The sequence below is a fragment of the Lethenteron reissneri genome, chromosome 49 (genome assembly GCF_015708825.2).
Source record: "Lethenteron reissneri isolate LAM-NWPU_2019-01 chromosome 49, ASM1570882v1, whole genome shotgun sequence".
Taxonomy (NCBI): domain Eukaryota; kingdom Metazoa; phylum Chordata; class Hyperoartia; order Petromyzontiformes; family Petromyzontidae; genus Lethenteron; species Lethenteron reissneri.
The window spans coordinates 7,745,091-7,763,465 of NC_083827.1; the positions used below are offsets into that span (position 1 = coordinate 7,745,091).

The following is an 18,375-nucleotide window of genomic DNA, read 5'->3' on the forward strand; positions in this document are numbered from 1 at the left end:
TGAGTGTGTGGGGAGGATGTGGGTGAGGAAGTGGGTGAGGATGTGGGTGAGTGTGTGGGTGAGTGTGTGGGTGAGTGTGTGGGTGAGGATGTGGGTGAGGGCCTGGGTGAGGATGTGGGTGAGTGTGTGGGGAGGATGTGGGTGAGTGTGTGGGTGAGGATGTGGGTGAGTGTGTGGGTGAGGATGTGGGTGAGGGCGTGGGTGAGGATGTGGGTGAGGATGTGGGTGAGGATGTGGGTGAGGGCGTGGGTGAGGAATGTGGGTGAGGATGTGGGTGAGTGTGTGGGTGAGGATGTGGGTGAGGGCGTGGGTGAGGATGTGGGTGAGGATGTGGGTGAGTGTGTGGGTGAGGGCCTGGGTGAGGATGTGGGTGAGGAAGTGGATAAGGAAGTGGGTGAGGGCGAGGGTGAGGATGTGGGTGAGTGTGTGGGGAGGATGTGGGTGAGGGCGTGGGTGAGGATGTGGGTGAGGATGTGGGTGAGTGTGTGGGTGAGTGTGTGGGTGAGGAAGTGGGTGAGGATGTGGGTGAGTGTGTGGGTGAGTGTGTGGGTGAGTGTGTGGGTGAGGATGTGGGTGAGGGCGTGGGTGAGGATGTGGGTGAGTGTGTGGGGAGGATGTGGGTGAGTGTGTGGGTGAGGATGTGGGTGAGGGCGTGGGTGAGGATGTGGGTGAGGGCGTGGGTGAGGATGTGGGTGAGGATGTGGGTGAGTGTGTGGGTGAGGATGTGGGTGAGGGCGTGGGTGAGGATGTGGGTGAGGATGTGGGTGAGTGTGGGTGAGTGTGTGGGTGAGAGCGTGGGTGAGGGCCTGGGTGAGGAAGTGGGTGAGGAAGTGGGTGAGGGCGAGGGTGAGGATGTGGGTGAGGATGTGGGTGAGTGTGTGGGGAGGATGTGGGTGAGAGCGTGGGTGAGGGCCTGGGTGAGGATGTGGGTGAGTGTGTGAGTGAGGAAGTGGGTGAGGGCGTGGGTGAGGTTGTGGTGAGGATGTGGGTGAGGATGTGGGTGAGGAAGTGGGTGAGGATGTGGGTGAGGATGTGGGTGAGGATGTTGGTGATGAAGTGGGTGAGGGCGTGGGTGAGGATGTGGGTGAGGATGTGGGTGAGGATGTGGGTGAGGACGTGGGTAGTTTGAAAGGCGTTCGCAAAGTTTATGGCCACGGAAGCCCACGAGAACAAAGTGTAACTCAGGGGATAGCCGCCTGCCACAGCCGAGCGGCTGCGGAGAGAAGATTACGGGCGATCGTCGACTTTGGCGGCGCGATAACGCAGTCGGTGCCCAATCCATTTGAAGTGTAAGTTTAGAAAATATATCATAAGGTGACCCTAGCAAAGTTATACATAACAGAGGTTTTTTTTGTTATTGGGCGGGGTGGTGGACCGCGGAGGACGTGAGGATTGGATCGCGTAAATGTAAAATGTGTCGTGAAACCCGCCACCACCCGACACGGTTTGTCGCGCAAACAAAAAAACGTGCCAAATTTAACCTTGACGGGCGACTTGACGGGCCGACGCAAATTACCTTGAGCGTCTGGAGAAATCGCCACCTTCACGATCATCTTCGTCATGGTCAATTCACTGCTGGATGGAGGCCTCTCCCCCCCGCCCCCCCCGGATCCGTCGCTCGACTACTGGAACATCTGTGACGACCGTGTCCAGTAGTCATCTCTAGACTGCTGGGCACTTGTGAAAAATAGCTTCATAGTTTCGATTTAAAGCTTTCGTGACTGCAGGGATTCATCTTCTTGGTTCTTTCGGTAAAGTCACGTAGAAGGAAAGTAATAAAATAATAAAAATAAAACATAATAAAATGATTAAATTTCGATTTAAAACTTTCGTGACTGCAGGGATTCATCTTCTTGGTTCTTTCGGTAAAGTCACGTAGAAGGAAAGTAATAAAATAATAAAAATAAAACATAATAAAATAATTCTCACGACGTTTCGGCCACAACAATTCAGACTCTGTCTACTTGACGGACCTGTTCTCCACCTGATGACGGCTGCTTGCGTTGTGGCCGAAACGTCGTGAGAATTATTTTATTATGTTTTATTTTCATTATTTTATTACTTCCCTTCTACGTGACTTTACCGAAAGAACCAAGAAGATGAATCCCTGCAGTCACGAAAGCTTTAAATCGAAATTTAATTATTTTATTATGTTTTATTTTTATTATTTTATTACTTCCCTTCTACGTGACTTTACCGAAAGAACCAAGAAGATAGCTTCATAGCTCATCGGATTCCTCCAGGAGAAATAAGCATCCTCGATCCCCGTGCCGCGATGCGTTCCTAGGAATCTGGTGATGCAACGGATTCGTCGATGGGAAATAGATTCCGTTTACATGGGTTACTTTAGACTCATGCACTTCGATAATTGACTGGACAGCGCTTTAAAAATGTAATTAGGCTAAGTAACTGATGTACGTTAATTGTACGGCAAAGTTGCGTCTCGGCGAGTGAAGTGAACAGCATGGTGGTACATGCGTGAATACCTCGTTTAAAGTTCGTGCAAATCCATTATCAGCCATGGTCATTTCACTGCTGGATGAAAGCCTTGCCAGGCCGTCGGCCTTTCTCCGTGTTACGGCAGTGTTCATGCTCCGCTTGGCGCCTCCGCACGAGCTGATTTGCATCGCTCCATCTCCATGCCGGACGTACTCCTCGATGCGTTCCAGTCCGTGGCTGCCACTCGGTTAGAATTGTTGATGGCAATTTTTTTTTAGTCATATAATGACGTTCGATTCATTCATTCAATTCGATTGGCAATGCTTGCGAGACGTACATTGCATTAGTGTGCGGGAACACGCGCATCGATTATTTATGTTTTATGCAAATCGTATGCTAATTATACCAAAACGTTACATCTCGGCTAATGGTGCGGACACAATTGAACGCGTGATAATGGGTTATTTACAATGTATGCAAATCGCATGCTAATCGCATGCCGACGATACTTTTCGGCGAACGCGGTTGATCACAGTTGTAGCGTACAAACATTAACGACAGACGAAGATAGCAACTCGTCGTCGTCGTCGTCGTCCATGATCGATCCACTGCTGGATGAAGCCTCCGCTACATTCTTCACGATCCTGTGATGCAAAGATCCATGCGGAAGCCGCACGAGAAGTGATCTCACCGCTGGGTCAAGACGAGACAAAATAGGATGGATTTCTTTGTTAAATATCCTGGGGGCGGGGGGGGGTGTGCAATGTTCCACGCGTGCTAATTTTTAGCCTTGATCAGGAGCGGCGTTGCAGTGGAAACCAGTAGCCTGAGTTCGATTCCTGGCCATGCCATATAGCCCTCTCTCCTACCTCCCTCCCTCCCAGCGCTGCTTGTGTCCATCCAGCAGTAGATAATGTATTGGGTTCATCAGAGGCCGTGCACGGTGGGGTAAAGTGCGGGTCCTCCCACTCTGGCCAATATGGAAGAGTAGACCAAATGCCCCCCCCCCCCCTCCCGAGAAATCTTCTCTAAGAGCAGCACCTAATGACCTAATGAAAGCCGGCACGGCACACGAGGGGGTACGTTGGCCAGAAACCCCGCCGGCCGCCTTTGTCTCCCTGTTGGCGACGATTACACACCGCACCCGGTATTCATTTGAGACCGAGTCGACCTAGGGGAGGCCCAAGACCGCTTCAGATAATCGTCACCGGTCTTGGCGGCCGTGAGCGGGGGGGATCGAACATCGGGTGGTCGGGTTCGTAGCGCAGCCCTAACGGAGGCACCTAACCCGCAGTGTCCTCCTCTCTTCTGGAATTCCGAATCGCTTTGCGTGCCCTTGCCGCGTGAAAGGCCCCCTTCCCAGAACCTCTCCGCGCCGCGCACCATCCACCCCGCGCATGGGTTCGTTGTCCCGTCCGTCGCCGAGATGAGACGCCTACTGAACTGACAAATTACTTCTCACTCCAAGGCTTTCTCATGATTTCTACTCTCACAGCTGAGTGTACCGCCACCAAATCACGTGGATACTTCAATTTTGAAAGTCTCTTTTTTTTTCTTTATACATTTTTCATAAATATAAAACATCGCTGCCCCCCCCTCTCTGCCTCCCCCCTGCCCCCCAACACGGTGCCGCGGGATGATTGTTCGTCAGACTCCACTTGCGATGCTGAGGGTGGCCGCTTCGATTCTATTTCCTTGCCGCGGCAGTCAAAACCTTGGCGCGAATTTTTTTGTTTTTAATCCACCCTCTTTCCACCCAGTCTCACCGGCAGTTCGCCTGTGAACCGGCGCCACCTCTTCCGAGACGTCTGGCCAGTGTGGAAGAGTAGGCCAAATAACCATTCAGAGGCGGGCAGCTGTTTACAGCTCGCTGTCGTTGAAGCTCTTTCACCAGCGGTGGCGTGAGCAGGCAATTGCACGGGCTGCATTTACTCCATTTTACGCAATGCAAGTTTTTTTTGTGAACAAATTTCAAATACATTTGCCAAACGATTTAAAATGCAACTTTCCAAACCCATGTCCATCCCCTCCTACATAAATAACCGCACCGTATATATTGTATATTAATCTTGTTATGGAGCGCACCTGACCGAAAATCATTCTTGGCTTCAAGAGCCCACTTTGCTGAAATGCTACAGCTGGTGGCACCTTTGTCTTTGAACGAGTCCGTGTATTTTTTTTCTTGATGCGGCAGTTAATCCAATATAAGGCCGAGGCTGTCAAACGCACTGCTCCTTGAGGATTCTCTCCCGTAGCAGCTCAGAGAGAGCAAACTAAATTAATCAATGAACGTGCTCCTTTAAAAAACTTATTCTTGTTTTTTTTTCACCCGGCTTTCACAAAAGCTATCCCTTGATTTCGACGATTGTTATCATTGTCATAAATAGTCGGCCGTTTCAATTTACAGATAATCTTTTTACCCGCAGTACAATCACTGCAATCAGAGGATTTAAAGTATAATGGCATGCACGTGCATGCCATTGTAATGTATGCGTTTGTTATGTGTGCGTTCGGATGAGCGTGTGTTTGTGCGCGTGTCTCATTTAGCGGTTAGCGCTACGCTGCGCTACGAACCCGGCGACCCGAGTTCGATTCCCGCTCACGGCCACCAACACCAGTGACGATTATCCGAACCGATCATGGGCCTCTCCTAGGTAGACTCGGCTTCAAATGAGCACCTGGTGCGATGCGTAAATGTCGCCACGAGAGAGACAAAGGCGGCCGGGCGTGGTGCTGGCTCCCCAACAGTCTGTTAATGCTACAAGGGGGAAGAACGGCCTTTGTCTCTGGGTTGCGGCAGTGTAGTTGCTATCGCACTGCGCTACGCACACGGCCAACATCGGTGGTGAGATATCTGAGCCGGTCCTGGGCGTCTTCTAGGTCGACTTGGCATCAAATGAGTACCTGGTGCGGCGTGTAAACATCAGCGGTGGGGAGACAAAGGCGGCCGGGCGCGATGCTGGCCACCCACCTCTCTTCTTCATCGGTGCTGGCTTACATCACTACGATCACTTACCCTCCACAGTCTATTAAAGGCTATATGGGGGATCTTCGTTTGTGCTTGCGTGTGTATGTATTCGTTCGTGTGAGCCACACGCAAAAAAAAAAAAACAATTTAGATGGCAGGATTATTTTAAAGGCAAAACAAACCACCCAAAAAAACCCACGTGCAGAGTATAATTAAGCTACGCGATGTGATTTGGAGACGTTTAATTAGGACCGCGATAACAATCCCACGGAATAGAATGCTTCCCCCAGCATCACGCGAGCTTCACGATTCAGCAAAATCCCGACTTCCCTTTTTAGGAGGGCTGCCGGAGTATTCGCCGACCCGTTTCGCCTTTCGGGGGGGGGGGTCCCGTGGAAGTCTGTTACGTGCAGAGTGGACCTGAAGTCAGGACGCACGTAATCTTTATCGTAACGCATCGCGTAGGGTGATTTAATCTAGCAAATGTTCGAGCCGACTGCAATTTAATATTCATGCCATGATGGATGAATTCTCGTGCGAAAATGTCGGGCTTGTTTTAAGGGCACATGCGTTCTATTTGAACGTTCGTCAATTATGTTTCACGTCTCAATTCATTCACAAATGTTCCTTGTTGGTGCAGTTTTGAAAAAAACGACAGTTGTGTGGTGTGCGTACGTAGAACTTCTTTCGCACCGTACGTAGCCAACCGTGCTAATCGGAAGTGCGGTGGTAGGACAACAAACTAAACACAAAAATAAGTTCTAAAAAAAATAGTTGACAACTCTAGATTTAAAAGTGCGTTGCTCAAGTGGTTTCCTAATACCCCCACGGAAAGAAGACGTATATATTAATCATGAAAATAGATTAAATATTTACTTAGAGAATAACAATGCATTTTTTTTTATTAATACCAGTGTTAAGATAAATGTAAGGACACTTGTGTGTCGCGGGTAAAAAGGTGCCGAAATGAATTTTCTCCGCGTGGTTTCCGGGCTCACCACTCTCCGTGACCGGGTGAGAAGCTCGGTAAACCGAGGAGAGCCTCAGAGTCGAGCAGAGGTCGCAACCGGGTACCCCCCGATACCCGTACCTTACCCGATACCCGGCTACCCGTACCTGGCCGGGTACGGGTACCCGTTTGCGACCCTGGTGCGGCCGGGTACGGGTAGGCCGTGAGTCACTGGTGAGTAACCGTTTGTCACTCATTTCGGGTAGGGTACGGGTAGAGTATGGGTACCCGTACCTGGCTGGGTACGGGTACGGGAACCCATTTGCGACCCTGGTGCGGCCGGGTACGGGTACGGGTAAGGAATTAAAACCCGTTTGCGACCTCTGGAGTCGAGCCGCTGCTGCTCCTCCGGATCGAGAGGAGCCAGTTGAGGTGGCTCGGGCACCTGGTAAAGGAAGCCCGCCCAGTAGACTGCCCCTGAAACTCTACCGGGCAGCAGCAACAACGTCGCACTGGGCCAAGACCCCGGGGCCGGCCCAGGACACGCTGCTGCTGGCGGTGGTGGTGGTGGGAGACTGTGTCGCTCGGCTGGCCTGGGAACGCCTGGGAATTCCCCAGGAAGAGCTAGAGTCTGTGTGTAGTAGTGTAGTGTGTAGTGTATAGTAGTGTAGTGTATAGTGTAGTGTATAGTAGTGTAGTGTGTAGTGTAGTGTATAGTGTAGTGTATAGTAGTGTAGTGTATAATAGTGCCGTGTGTAGCAGTGTATAGTAGTGTAGTGTATAGTGTAGTGTATAGTAGTGTAGTGTGGTGTAGTGTAGTAGTGGATAGTAGTGTAGTGTATAGTGTAGTGTATAGTAATGTAGTGTGTAGTAGTGTAGTGTGTAGTGTGTAGTAGTGTATAGTCGTGTAGTGTATAGTGTAGTGTATAGTAGTGTAATGTATAATAGTGTAGTGTATAGTAGTGTAGTGTGTAGTGTATAGTGTAGTGTATAGTAGTATAGTGTATAGTAGTGTAGTGTGTAGTGTATCGTGTAGTGTAGTGTGTAGTAGTGTATAGTGCAAGTGTATAGTAGTGTAGTGTGGAGTAGTGTATAGTAGTGTATAATAGTGTAGTGTGTAGTAGTGTATAGTAGTGTAGTTTATAGTGTATAGTAGTGTAGTGTATAGTGGTGTAGTGCTGGAGTCTGTCACCAGAGTAAGGGGAGTCTGGACCACCCGACTCAACATGCTATCCCCGCGACCCTCACCAGTTCAAGCGGATTCAGAAACCAACGAACGAACTTGTGTGTCCTGACTTTTGAGCCACCCTGCATATTGAACGGGGCGCTGGTGTGAATGACCGTGTGGTGCAGAGGTCGGACGCCGTGTCGGCACCGCTGAGATACTGGGATGGTGTTTCTGCATTTCGGTGATTTTAAACCGGCGACTCAAAGTTTTATCGAGTTGGTGATCTCAGCCCAGGCCACCAATGGCTCCACAGATATTTTATCGCGTTAAGTGGTTTTACCACTTAATCCCGTTAGATTACAACTTTCGAAAGAGAATTCGATCAAATTGGGTTTGACTTGGCGTGCGACGAACTTTTACGCACAGCAGAAGCGACACGGCCAGGGGAAAATGCATCGGTCGTTGGAGCGCGGGTGACGGGGATGTGTGGTTCGCTCACTGGCGCACTCAACCCCGACAACCTGAGTTCAATTTCCAACCACGGCTAACGTCATTGGTGAGCGATCTGTGAACCAGTTCTGCCCCCACCAGGACGGAGCGGCATTGCTTGGTACTTCTGTGAGATGTTAACTACCTCGCCTGGTTTACAGGAGGTTGTGGGTGTGATTCCGACTCTGATGCCTGCTGTATATTTGTAGTTCTGCGTGTCTCTCTTTCCGTGGTCGCGTGAAATTTTCACCGGGTCCTCCGTTTTTTTTCCCTCCACATTTAGAAACGTGCGTTTAGATTAATTATTTGTCTGCTATGAATTTCCACATGACGATAAGCCACTTCGTTGGGCTATCATCTGCGGCCAGGTCGCTTCTGAACAAGAGTGACATCGCTCAGTGGGGCCTTACCCGGTTGAAATTAAAATAACAATTTAAATTATTTTACTTAGTCAAACGAAATAAATAAATATTCTGACTGTGATTGTGTCCACCTCTCCGTCTCCCACTCCCATCTCCACAGGACATCTGTGAACACTTTCTGGGACATCGGTGAAAAAAGAACTTTGGAAGCTCCGGTATAAATACACCCTATCTGATTCATGTCAATCTCCCTCTCCGTCTCTCTCTCTCTCTCTCGCTCTCTGTGTGCGTGTCCGTGTGGTTCTTCTGACAGACATCAACATGGCCGGGGAGCCCAAGCCAAACCGCCACAAGCCAGGAGGCGGCAAGAGGGCAGCCGCTGCACTCTACGGGTAAAGCCGACGTCACTGTCATCGCCACCACCACCACCATCATCAGTGTCACACTGGGGCCGGTTAACTTTGGAGCGACGGTGTGGTCCGTCCTCGCCATGTGGAATTCCCACCACAGCGGATTTGAATCACGCCACGGCCGCGGCTGATGTTTGGACGTGTGGACGCTCCCGATCGTTCGATTCCTTTTTTAAAATCTAAAATGAAAATAAGCGCTTGGGTTTGGCCACAGCGGTGAGCGCAGCAAGGGCCACTCATCTTCTCAGCGGTGCTACGGCTCGATATACATCTAAACATCCACTCTCTCTCTCTCTCCTGCCTGTCTTCTGTTCGCTCCATTCCCTCCCCCTGCGTTTCTATTTGTTCACAGATACACAACAAATGGGGGCTCCAGGAGTCCCATCTAAATTCTTGCGATTGCGTCGAGCCGGTTTCGCCTTGTTTAGTTATTTCTGAGCGTTGTTGAAGACGCGAAATGCAATGCTTAAAAGGAGCTTTTTTTTTTTTTAAAAAAAAATCACATCCACAATTGCCGCAGATGAGCGGCTGTTTTGGATGGCCTGCCTCAGAGGCCCCAGTGACCTCTTGTCCCGTGGTCGTGGCGGCTCATCCTTGAAGGGTGACGCAGCTCAAGCGCGAGAATGAAGTGTCTCGAACGCACCTTGAACCTCTTGCGCGCCGTGCGTAGCCAACGGCAGAGGTCGCAACCGGGTACCCGATACCCGGCTACCCGACCCTGGTGCGGCCGGGTACGGGTACGGATAGGCCGTGAGTCACTGTTGAGTAACCGTTTGTCACTCATTTCGGGTAGGGTACGGGTACAGGTAGGGAACGGGTACCCGTACCCGGCCGGTTATGGGTACCCGTTCCCTACCTGTACCCGGGTACGGGTACCCATTTGCGACCCTGGTGCGGCCGGGTACGGCCGGGTACGGGTAAGGAATCAAAACCCGTTTGCGACCTCTGGCGAACGGTGCTCGTCGGAGGTTGCGGGGGAACTTGACGCCTCGCCGCGCAATCGGCGATGAAGCAAGTGGGGGAGGGAGGAATAGGACGCGAAAATTAAAACGCAGCAAACAATCAACGGTGTCCCGAAAGCTTCGTAGCGACCCCCCCTTCCCCCAATCCACTCCGACTCGCAAATAGCGGAGCGGCTCCCTCGCAAATAAAAAAAACAAATCCACTCCCCCCCCCCCCCCCCAAAAAAAAAGGAGACCACGTGACTCGCAACCCCCGCACGTAGCGTCATAGACAAGTAACGAAGCGCTCGCCGTGTAAGCCGCCCGTTTAAACGAAGAGGAAAAACGCCGCTCGTCGCGGCTCGAATACAATGAACATAACGACAAGAAGATGAGATGTTACCGTCTCGCGAGCGACACGCGGCGTTAAATGGGGAAAATCGTGCGGCCGCCGCCCTGTGATTATTGTTAACGGCTGGAGCCCGGAACGGGCCAGAGCACACAACGATTTGTAACCCCGTGAGTCATGGGCCAGTAACAGCAGCAGCCCAGTAATTTCCGTGGATACGGATAAGCCACCGAGCCATTCCACAACCACCACCAACCACCACCAACCACCACGACCCCGCCACGATGTGCTTTGTGAATAATACGGGGGTGGCTTTATTTAGTGGTCTTTTAAAAAATGCTGAGCAGACCGGCAACTTACAGCAGGGCCGCATGTGTAATGGATAAGAGTTAACACGTTTTAATTGGGCGATGGTGTGTAAAAAAATACCTAAAAAACTTAGTGGAGGAAAACTAAGGTGATGACCACGGATTTCCCAAGTGTGGAGCAGTGAGTCGGAAAAACATGGAAAGAGAAATGAGGTGGCATGCAGCGTGGTGAGTGGGTGGGTGAATAGTGAGTTTGGAGTTGTGGCTTGCAGCGTGGTGAGTGGGTGGGTGGGTGAGTGGCAAAGTGGGTGAGATGGTAAGTGAGTGTGTGAGTAGGTTAGCGGGTGAGGAGGTGAGTGAGTGAGTGAGTGTTGGGCGATGTGGGGAGCGATAGTGTAGCGGTTAGCGCGCTGCGCTATGAACCCGGCGACCCGAGTTCGATTCTCGCTCACGGCCAACACCAGTGACGATTATCTGAACCGGTTCTGGGCCTCCCCTAGGTTGACTCAGCCTCAAATGAGTACCCGGTGCGGTGTGTAAACATCGCCACTGGAGAGACAAAGGCGTTCGGGCATGGTGCTGGCCACCCACCCCTTCGTGTACCGTTCCGGCCTTCATAGGTGTTCGCTAACAGCACTTTCCCCAACAATCTGTTCAGTCTATACGGGGGATCTTTGTCTTTGTTGTGATCTACAGTGTGATGGTGGTTGTTGAACACAGAGTGTGGTGGGTGAGACGAAACAGTGAGTGTCCTCAAGGCGGCTAGAGGAGTCTGCTAGCGATGTTCATTGGACCGGTAACCATGGCAGTAGCGATGGGAGAGTGATGAAGAGGCGGCTGACCGGAGCGAGCAAGTGAATGGATGAGTAAGGTGAGCCGGTGAGTGAACTGGTGAGTGGGCTGGTGAGTGGGCTGGTGAGTGGGCTGGTGAGTGAGCTGGTGAGTGGGCTGGTGAGTGAGCTGGTGAGTGGGCTGGTGAGTGAGCTGGTGAGTGGGCTGGTGAGTGAGCTGGTGAGTGAGCTGGTGAGTCGGCTGGTGAGTGGGCTGGTGAGTGGGCTGGTGAGTGGGCTGGTGAGTGAGCTGGTGAGTGGGCTGGTGAGTGGGCTGGTGAGTGAGCTGGTGAGTGAGCTGGTGAGTGAGCTGGTGAGTGAACTGGTGAGTGGGCTGGTGAGTGAGCTGGTGAGTGGGCTGGTGAGTGAGCTGGTGAGTGGGCTGGTGAGTGAGCTGGTGAGTGGGCTGGTGAGTGAGCTGGTGAGTGGGCTGGTGAGTGAACTGGTGAGTGGGCCGGTGAGTGGGCTGGTGAGTGAGCCGGTGAGTGGGCCGGTGAGTGGGCCGGTGAGTGGGCCGGTGAGTGGGCCGGTGAGTGGGCCGGTGAGAGTCAGCTGAAGATGAGTTTGTCAGTAAGTTGTTGGTTTGGGTATATGCATGTTGAACTTCTTTCGCACCGTACGTAGCCAGGTGGGTGGGTGAGTGAGTGTGTGGAGTTGGGGGGAGTGTGAGTTCGTGGGTAATATTTTTTTTGCAAATTAGTAGTCGCCAGAGCTGCGTCCCGACGCGTGGCGCGCGCGGGGAGCAGCCCCCCCCCTCACCCCCCCCTCACCCCCCCTCACCCCCTCCCCTTGCACAGCCCCGGGAAGTAATTTGGCGGCGGAGTGAGAGGTTGGCTCTTTGTGAAATAATGAGTTAACCCCGCGTGCGCGCGTGGTGGAGCCTGTGTGTGCCGTCACGCACAGGACGACGGGGCGCTGAGTCCGACCGAACTCTTAGCCCCCGTTACATCACCACCCCCACCACCACCGCCACCACCGCCACCACCACCGCCACCACCACCACCGCAACCACCGCCACCACCGCCACCACCGCCACCGCCACCACCACCACCACCACCACCGCCACCACCACCACCGCCACCACCACCACCGCCACCACCACTACCGCCACCACCGCCACCACCGCCACCACCGCCACCACCACCGCCACCACCACCACCACCGCCACCACCGCCACCACCGCCACCGCCGCCACCGCCACCGCCACTACCGCCACCGCCACCGCCACCGCCACCACCGCCGCCGCCTCCACTGCCACGATTGCTCCCGCGAGTCACCAGTAACAAACCGCGCAAGTCCCTTTCCATTGAGTGAGCGTGGCAGCTGCTGCAGGGTGGGCATTGGCGGTGCCACGGTGACAAGATGTTAACTACCTCGCCTGGTGTACGGGAGGTTCGTGAGTTTGATCCCGACCCTGACGCCCCCGTATAATTGGGAGTTTACATGTTCTCCCTGTGGCCGCGAGGATTTCTCTCCAGGTCCTCCGGTTTTTTGTTTCCTTCCACGTTTAGAAACACGAGTTTAGAGAGTTGTTTGGCTTCTGTGAATTTCCACTTGATAAGCCACTTCGTTGAGCTATAATATGTGTCCAGGTCGCTTCTGAAAAAGAGCTACACAGCCCAGCGGGGGCCTGACCTGGTGAAATAAAATAAAAAAAATATTCAGTTTAGTTTAGCAATGGCACATTTTCATTGCCACCGCCACCACTGCCGCTGCTGCAATTCGCCGGTAGAAATCCGCGGAAGTTCTTCGCCTGCTTTTTTAAGTGAGAGGGCAGATGCGGTAAGGAAGGAATTTTGGAACGATGGCCCTGTGGAGAGGGATGCGGCAGAGACATCGACTTGTAGTTTGATAACTCGTTTTCCACCGCGGGGGAGTCATGATAAAACCGGATGGATTTTTGTGCCAAAGTTGACAAAGGAAGTCCCGTATTGGCGTCATAAAAAAAAACATTATCCCTTGATACAGTAACGGTCCCACCTGATAACGGAGACTTGTGTTGCCTCCGAAACGTCGTGATTTATTATTTAAATTTTATTATTATCTCAATTATTTTTATTTTTTTACCTACGTGACTTTACCGAAAAAAACCTAAGAGTAAAAAAACATTCTCCGTTCGTGGATACATTGAACAGCAGACACATCTTACAACAAAAAAAGAGTCAAAAAAACATGAGCGGTCATTTTGATTCGGCACTCGCCAGGTCATGGAGACGGCTGATGCCACTGCTGTTGCCGATGTATTCAACTTTCGATTTAAAGCTTTCGTGACTGCAGGGATTCATCTTCTTGGTTCTTTCGGTAAAGTCACGTAGAAGGGAAATAATAAAATAATAAAAAATAATAAAATCATTAACTTTCGATTTAAAGCGTTCGTGACTGCAGGGATTCATCTTCTTGGTTCTTTCGGTAAATTCACGTAGAAGGGAAATAATAAAATAATAAAAATAATAAAATCATTAACTTTCGATTTAAAGCGTTCGTGACTGCAGGGATTCATCTTCTTGGTTCTTTCGGTAAAGTCACGTAGAAGGGAAATAATAAAATAATCAAAATAAAAACATTATTATTTCTCTTCTACGTGACTTTACCGATAGAACCAAGAAGATGTATTCAACGTTTGAGACCAGGGACTCGGAGAGAAGGAACTCGCAGACAGAATTCGCTCCGCCGGTCGTATCATCATCATCTTCCCCGGTCGGTCGGCGAGGGCGACGGTACTGACGGGGTGGAAGGATGGGGCGACTCGAACGCCGGTCCACCGCCTCCCCACCACCCCATGATGATGCTGCTGCTGCCGCTGCTGCTGATATGAGGCCGTGTTAACGATGACAGTGATTGATGAATCACTACGCTCATTAGGGCCGTTGACAAAACATCCCCAATGTAGCAGGAACTCTCCTTGCAGCAATTCTTGAGACTCAGCGAGGCTGCCCCCCGTAAATAAGACGGCATTATTACTTTCACATTGAACATTCGTCAATCATCTTCATCATCATCATCTTCGGTGAACCCCACGCTTCTGCGATGTTCACGATCCACTCGGCAAGCTGCACGTGACACGATCTCATCAGCCGCGTCCCCTCGGCGGCCGCGCGCCCCCACCCCCTCAGCACCCCCCCCCCAGCACCACCACCCCCAGCACCACCACCCCCAGCACCCACAGCACCCACAGCACCACCAGGACCACCACCACCCCCCCCCCCCAGCACCCCTAGCACCACAACCACTCCCAGCACCACCACCACCACCCCCAGCACCACCACCACCCCCAGCACCACCACCAGCACCACCACCCCCAGCACCACCACCACCACCCCCAGCACCACCACCAAACCCAGCACCACCACCACCCCCAGCACCACCACCACCACCCCCCCCCCCCCAGCACCACCAGCACCCCCACCACCCCCACCACCCCCACCACCCCCACCACCCCTAGCACCACCACCACCCCCAGCACCACCACCACCACCTCCAGCACCGCCATCACCTCCAGCACCACCACCCCCCCCCCCTCAGCACCCCCCCCAGCACCACACCCCAGCACCCACAGCACCACCACCACCCCCAGCACCACCACCACCCCCAGCACCACCACCACCCCCATCACCACCACCACCCCACCACCCCCACAACCCCCAGCACCACCACCCCCAGCACCACCACCACCACCCCCCCCCCCAGCACCACCACCACCCCCACCACCCCCAGCACCACCACCACCTCCAGCACCACTACCACCTCCAGCACCGCCACCACCTCCAGCACCACCACCACCACCACTACCCCCAGCACCACCACCACCCCCAGCACCACCACCACCCCCAGCACCACCACCACCCCCACCCCCAGCACCACCACCACCACCACCCCCAGCACCACCACCACCACTGGGGGAAGGTGGTGGTGGTGGCGCTGGGGGGGGGGGGTGGTGGTGGTGCTGGGGGGGTGGTGGTGGTGGTGAATGTGGTGAGGGTGGTGAGGGTGGTAGGGGGGGGGGGTGCAGGGTGAGTTTGGGAAGGAGCAGGGACGCACGCAACACGTGTGTGTAAGCCGTAGAGGGGGGAGGGGGAGAAGGGGGGGGGGGAAGCGGAGCACCGGTGTGGGGAGCGATGATAAATGTTAGGGGCGGGGGGGGGGCACGGTAGTATAGAGAGACACTGGGGGGGGGGGCACGGCTGTATGGAGACACTGGGGGGGGGGGGGGCACGGCGGTATGGAGACACTGGACGGATGAACGCGTGGACGATTCTCTTCGCAAGCGGCAGCCGCGCCGCGCGCGATCGCCGGATGCAGAACGAGCAGCCAACGACACGAACAGACCCCCCCCCCCCCCCCCGGCTGCGTGTTCACGAGCCACCTCCGTTTTTCTACGGCGCGCGATATCCAATTGTGGTGCAAACATTCCCAGCGCTGCTGCGCAACAAACACCATTCAGGCCAGATGCCGCCTCGAGCAGGAGGAGCTCCCGAGTGCAGGAGTCCCGTCTGCCGGGGCAGTGGCGCTCGCGGGGCAATTGCAGGGGCCGCCCCTTTACCTTTGAGCAATGCAAGTCCACGAGGTGGCTCTGCGTGCCCCACACTATAACAAAGACAAAGAACACCCGTATAGCCTGTAACAGACTATTGAGGGCAAGTGCTGTTCGCAAGCCCGGCACGTGCACACGAGGGGGTGGGTGGCCAGCACCACGCCCGGCCGCCTATGTTTCCCTAGCGGCGATGTTTAGGCATCGCACCATGTTACTCATTTGAGGCTGAGTCGACCTAACGGGAGGCCCAGGACCGGTTCAGATAATCGTCACTGGTGTTGGCCTTGAGCGGGAATCGAACTCGGGTCACCAGGTTCGTAGCGCAACACGCTAACCGCTACACTTACGCACATAAACACACACACACGTAGCTATATAGACATAAACTAAACTCTTTTTATTTTACCAGGTCAAGCCCACTGAGCTATGTAGTAGCTCTTTTTCAGAAGCGAACTAGGGCCACAAATGATAGCTCAACAAAGTGGCTTATCGTCGTGTGGAAATCTAAAGCAGCAGCCAAATACGCTGAGCGCGTGATGTTGATTCTAAATGGGGAGGGGAAAACCGGAGGACCCGGAGAAAATTTAAAGTGACCACAGAGATAGAGAGAGAGAGACACCGCGAACTCCAAATATACAGCAGCAGGCGTCAGGGTCGGGATCGGGATCGAACCCACGACTTTCTGCATACCAGGCGAGGTAGTTAACATCTCCTAGCCACCGCGATGATGATGAGAGAGAGAGAGAGACACCGCAGCCTCCAAATACACAGCAGCAGGCGTCAGGGTCGGGATCGAACCCACGACCTCCTGTACACCAGGCGAGGAAGTTAACATCTCACCACCGCGGCGCGCCTTTTTAACGAAGTGATAGAGAGAGAGAGAACACGCGCCACTCAGTTCCTGAAGAAGCTCCCAGCGCGTGGAGCGAAACGTCGGACGTCGTGCAGAACAGCGGAGTCTGCCCGTGCACCCAACTTAAAACTATTAGAGTTTTTTTTATCTCTGGGGTTATTTTACAAAGTGAAGTCTACAGCAGCAAACCAAGGAACCTTGAAGAACTTAAACATCGCATTGTTAGTCTTGGTTCTTTCGGTAAAGTCACGTAGAACGGAAATAATAAAATAATATAAATATAAAACAATAAAAATTCTCATGACGTTTCGACTGCAACACAAGCAATCATCATCAGGTGTGAAATCCACAGCAAGAACATTTTCTTGCTGTGGTGACGTGACTTTACCGAAAGAACCAAGAATATGAATCCCTGCAGTCACGAAAGCTTTAAATCAAAATTTCATCGTATTGTTGTTAGTGCTGTGTCATCACCCTTCTCTAAAGCTGTGTTACAAAAGATGTTTTCAGAGTTTGAACGCAGAATTAGATTAATTATAGTGAATGATCGACCACATGTAAAAGTTTCTTTCTAATTTGAGAATATCTAATTAATACCATACAAAACAAATAAACTTAAACTTATGCCTATTACATGTATTAATATTACATTTCCGTCAGTATCTCGAATAACAATGAAAACGATTAAATGTTATTTTTGGCATATTCGTTTTCGGACATCCTATATATTATACATACACGGCAGCTGTGAATAACTAATTGTCTCGTGAATTTGACGCATTATAAGTTGGCTCAGCTCCTGGCCGTGCTGTTTGGGCTGCGCGAAGTTCGTCCGAGTTATTGATACGAGCCGTGATCCGTCATACGAACTATGTACACGGTGCCCTTAGAATCGAGTCATGGGCTCACCCTGTGGATTGGCTTGTGTCTAATGGGACAGGCTTGTAATTTTGTACTCTCCCACCTTCTCCAATACATGATGCTATTAGAATCGAGTCGTGGGCTCACTGTGTGGATTGGCTTGTGTCTAATGGGACAGGCTTGTCATTTTCTCTCTCCCCTTCTCCAATACATGATGCCATTAGAATCGAATCGTGGGCTCACTCTGTGGATTGGCTTGTGTCTAATGGGACAGGCTTGTAATTTTCTCTCTCCCCTTCTCCAATACATGATGCCATTAGAATCGAATCGTGGGCTCACTCTGTGGATTGGCTTGTGTCTAATGGAACAGGCTTGTAATTTTCTCTCTCCCCTTCTCCTATACATGATGCCCTTATAATCGAGTTGTGGGCTCACTCTGTGGATTGGCTTGTGTCTAATGGGACAGGCTTGTCATTTTCTCTCTCCCCTTCTCCTATACATGATGCCCTTATAATCGAGTCATGGGCTCACTGTGTGGATTGGCTTGTGTCTAATGGGACAGGCTTGTAATTTTGTACTCTCCCACCTTCTCCAATACATGATGCTATTAGAATCGAGTCGTGGGCTCACTGTGTGGATTGGCTTGTGTCTAATGGGACAGGCTTGTAATTTTCTCTCTTCCCTTCTCCAATACATGATGCCATTAGAATCGAGTCGTGGGCTCACTGTGTGGATTGGCTTGTGTCTAATGGGACAGGCTTGTAATTTTCTCTCTTCCCTTCTCCAATACATGATGCCATTAGAATCGAGTCGTGGGCTCACCCTGTGGATTGGCTTGTGTCTAATGGGACAGGCTTGTAATTGTGTTCTATCCCACCTCCAATACATTATGCCCTTAGAATCGAGTCGTGGGCTCA

The 18,375-nt window shown here is 52.2% G+C and overlaps 1 protein-coding gene across 2 annotated transcripts in view; it reads left to right on the forward strand.

Annotated features, from left to right (window-relative positions):
- The window catches only part of LOC133354929 (RNA-binding Raly-like protein), a 170,977-nt gene that overhangs the window by 118,373 nt on the left and 34,229 nt on the right, over positions 1–18,375 (forward strand). For both annotated transcript variants that reach the window (XM_061572126.1, XM_061572127.1), the window contains exon 4: positions 8,689–8,767. In XM_061572126.1, coding sequence (XP_061428110.1) covers positions 8,689–8,767 — 79 coding nt within the window. The remainder of the gene's footprint in view (positions 1–8,688; positions 8,768–18,375) is intronic.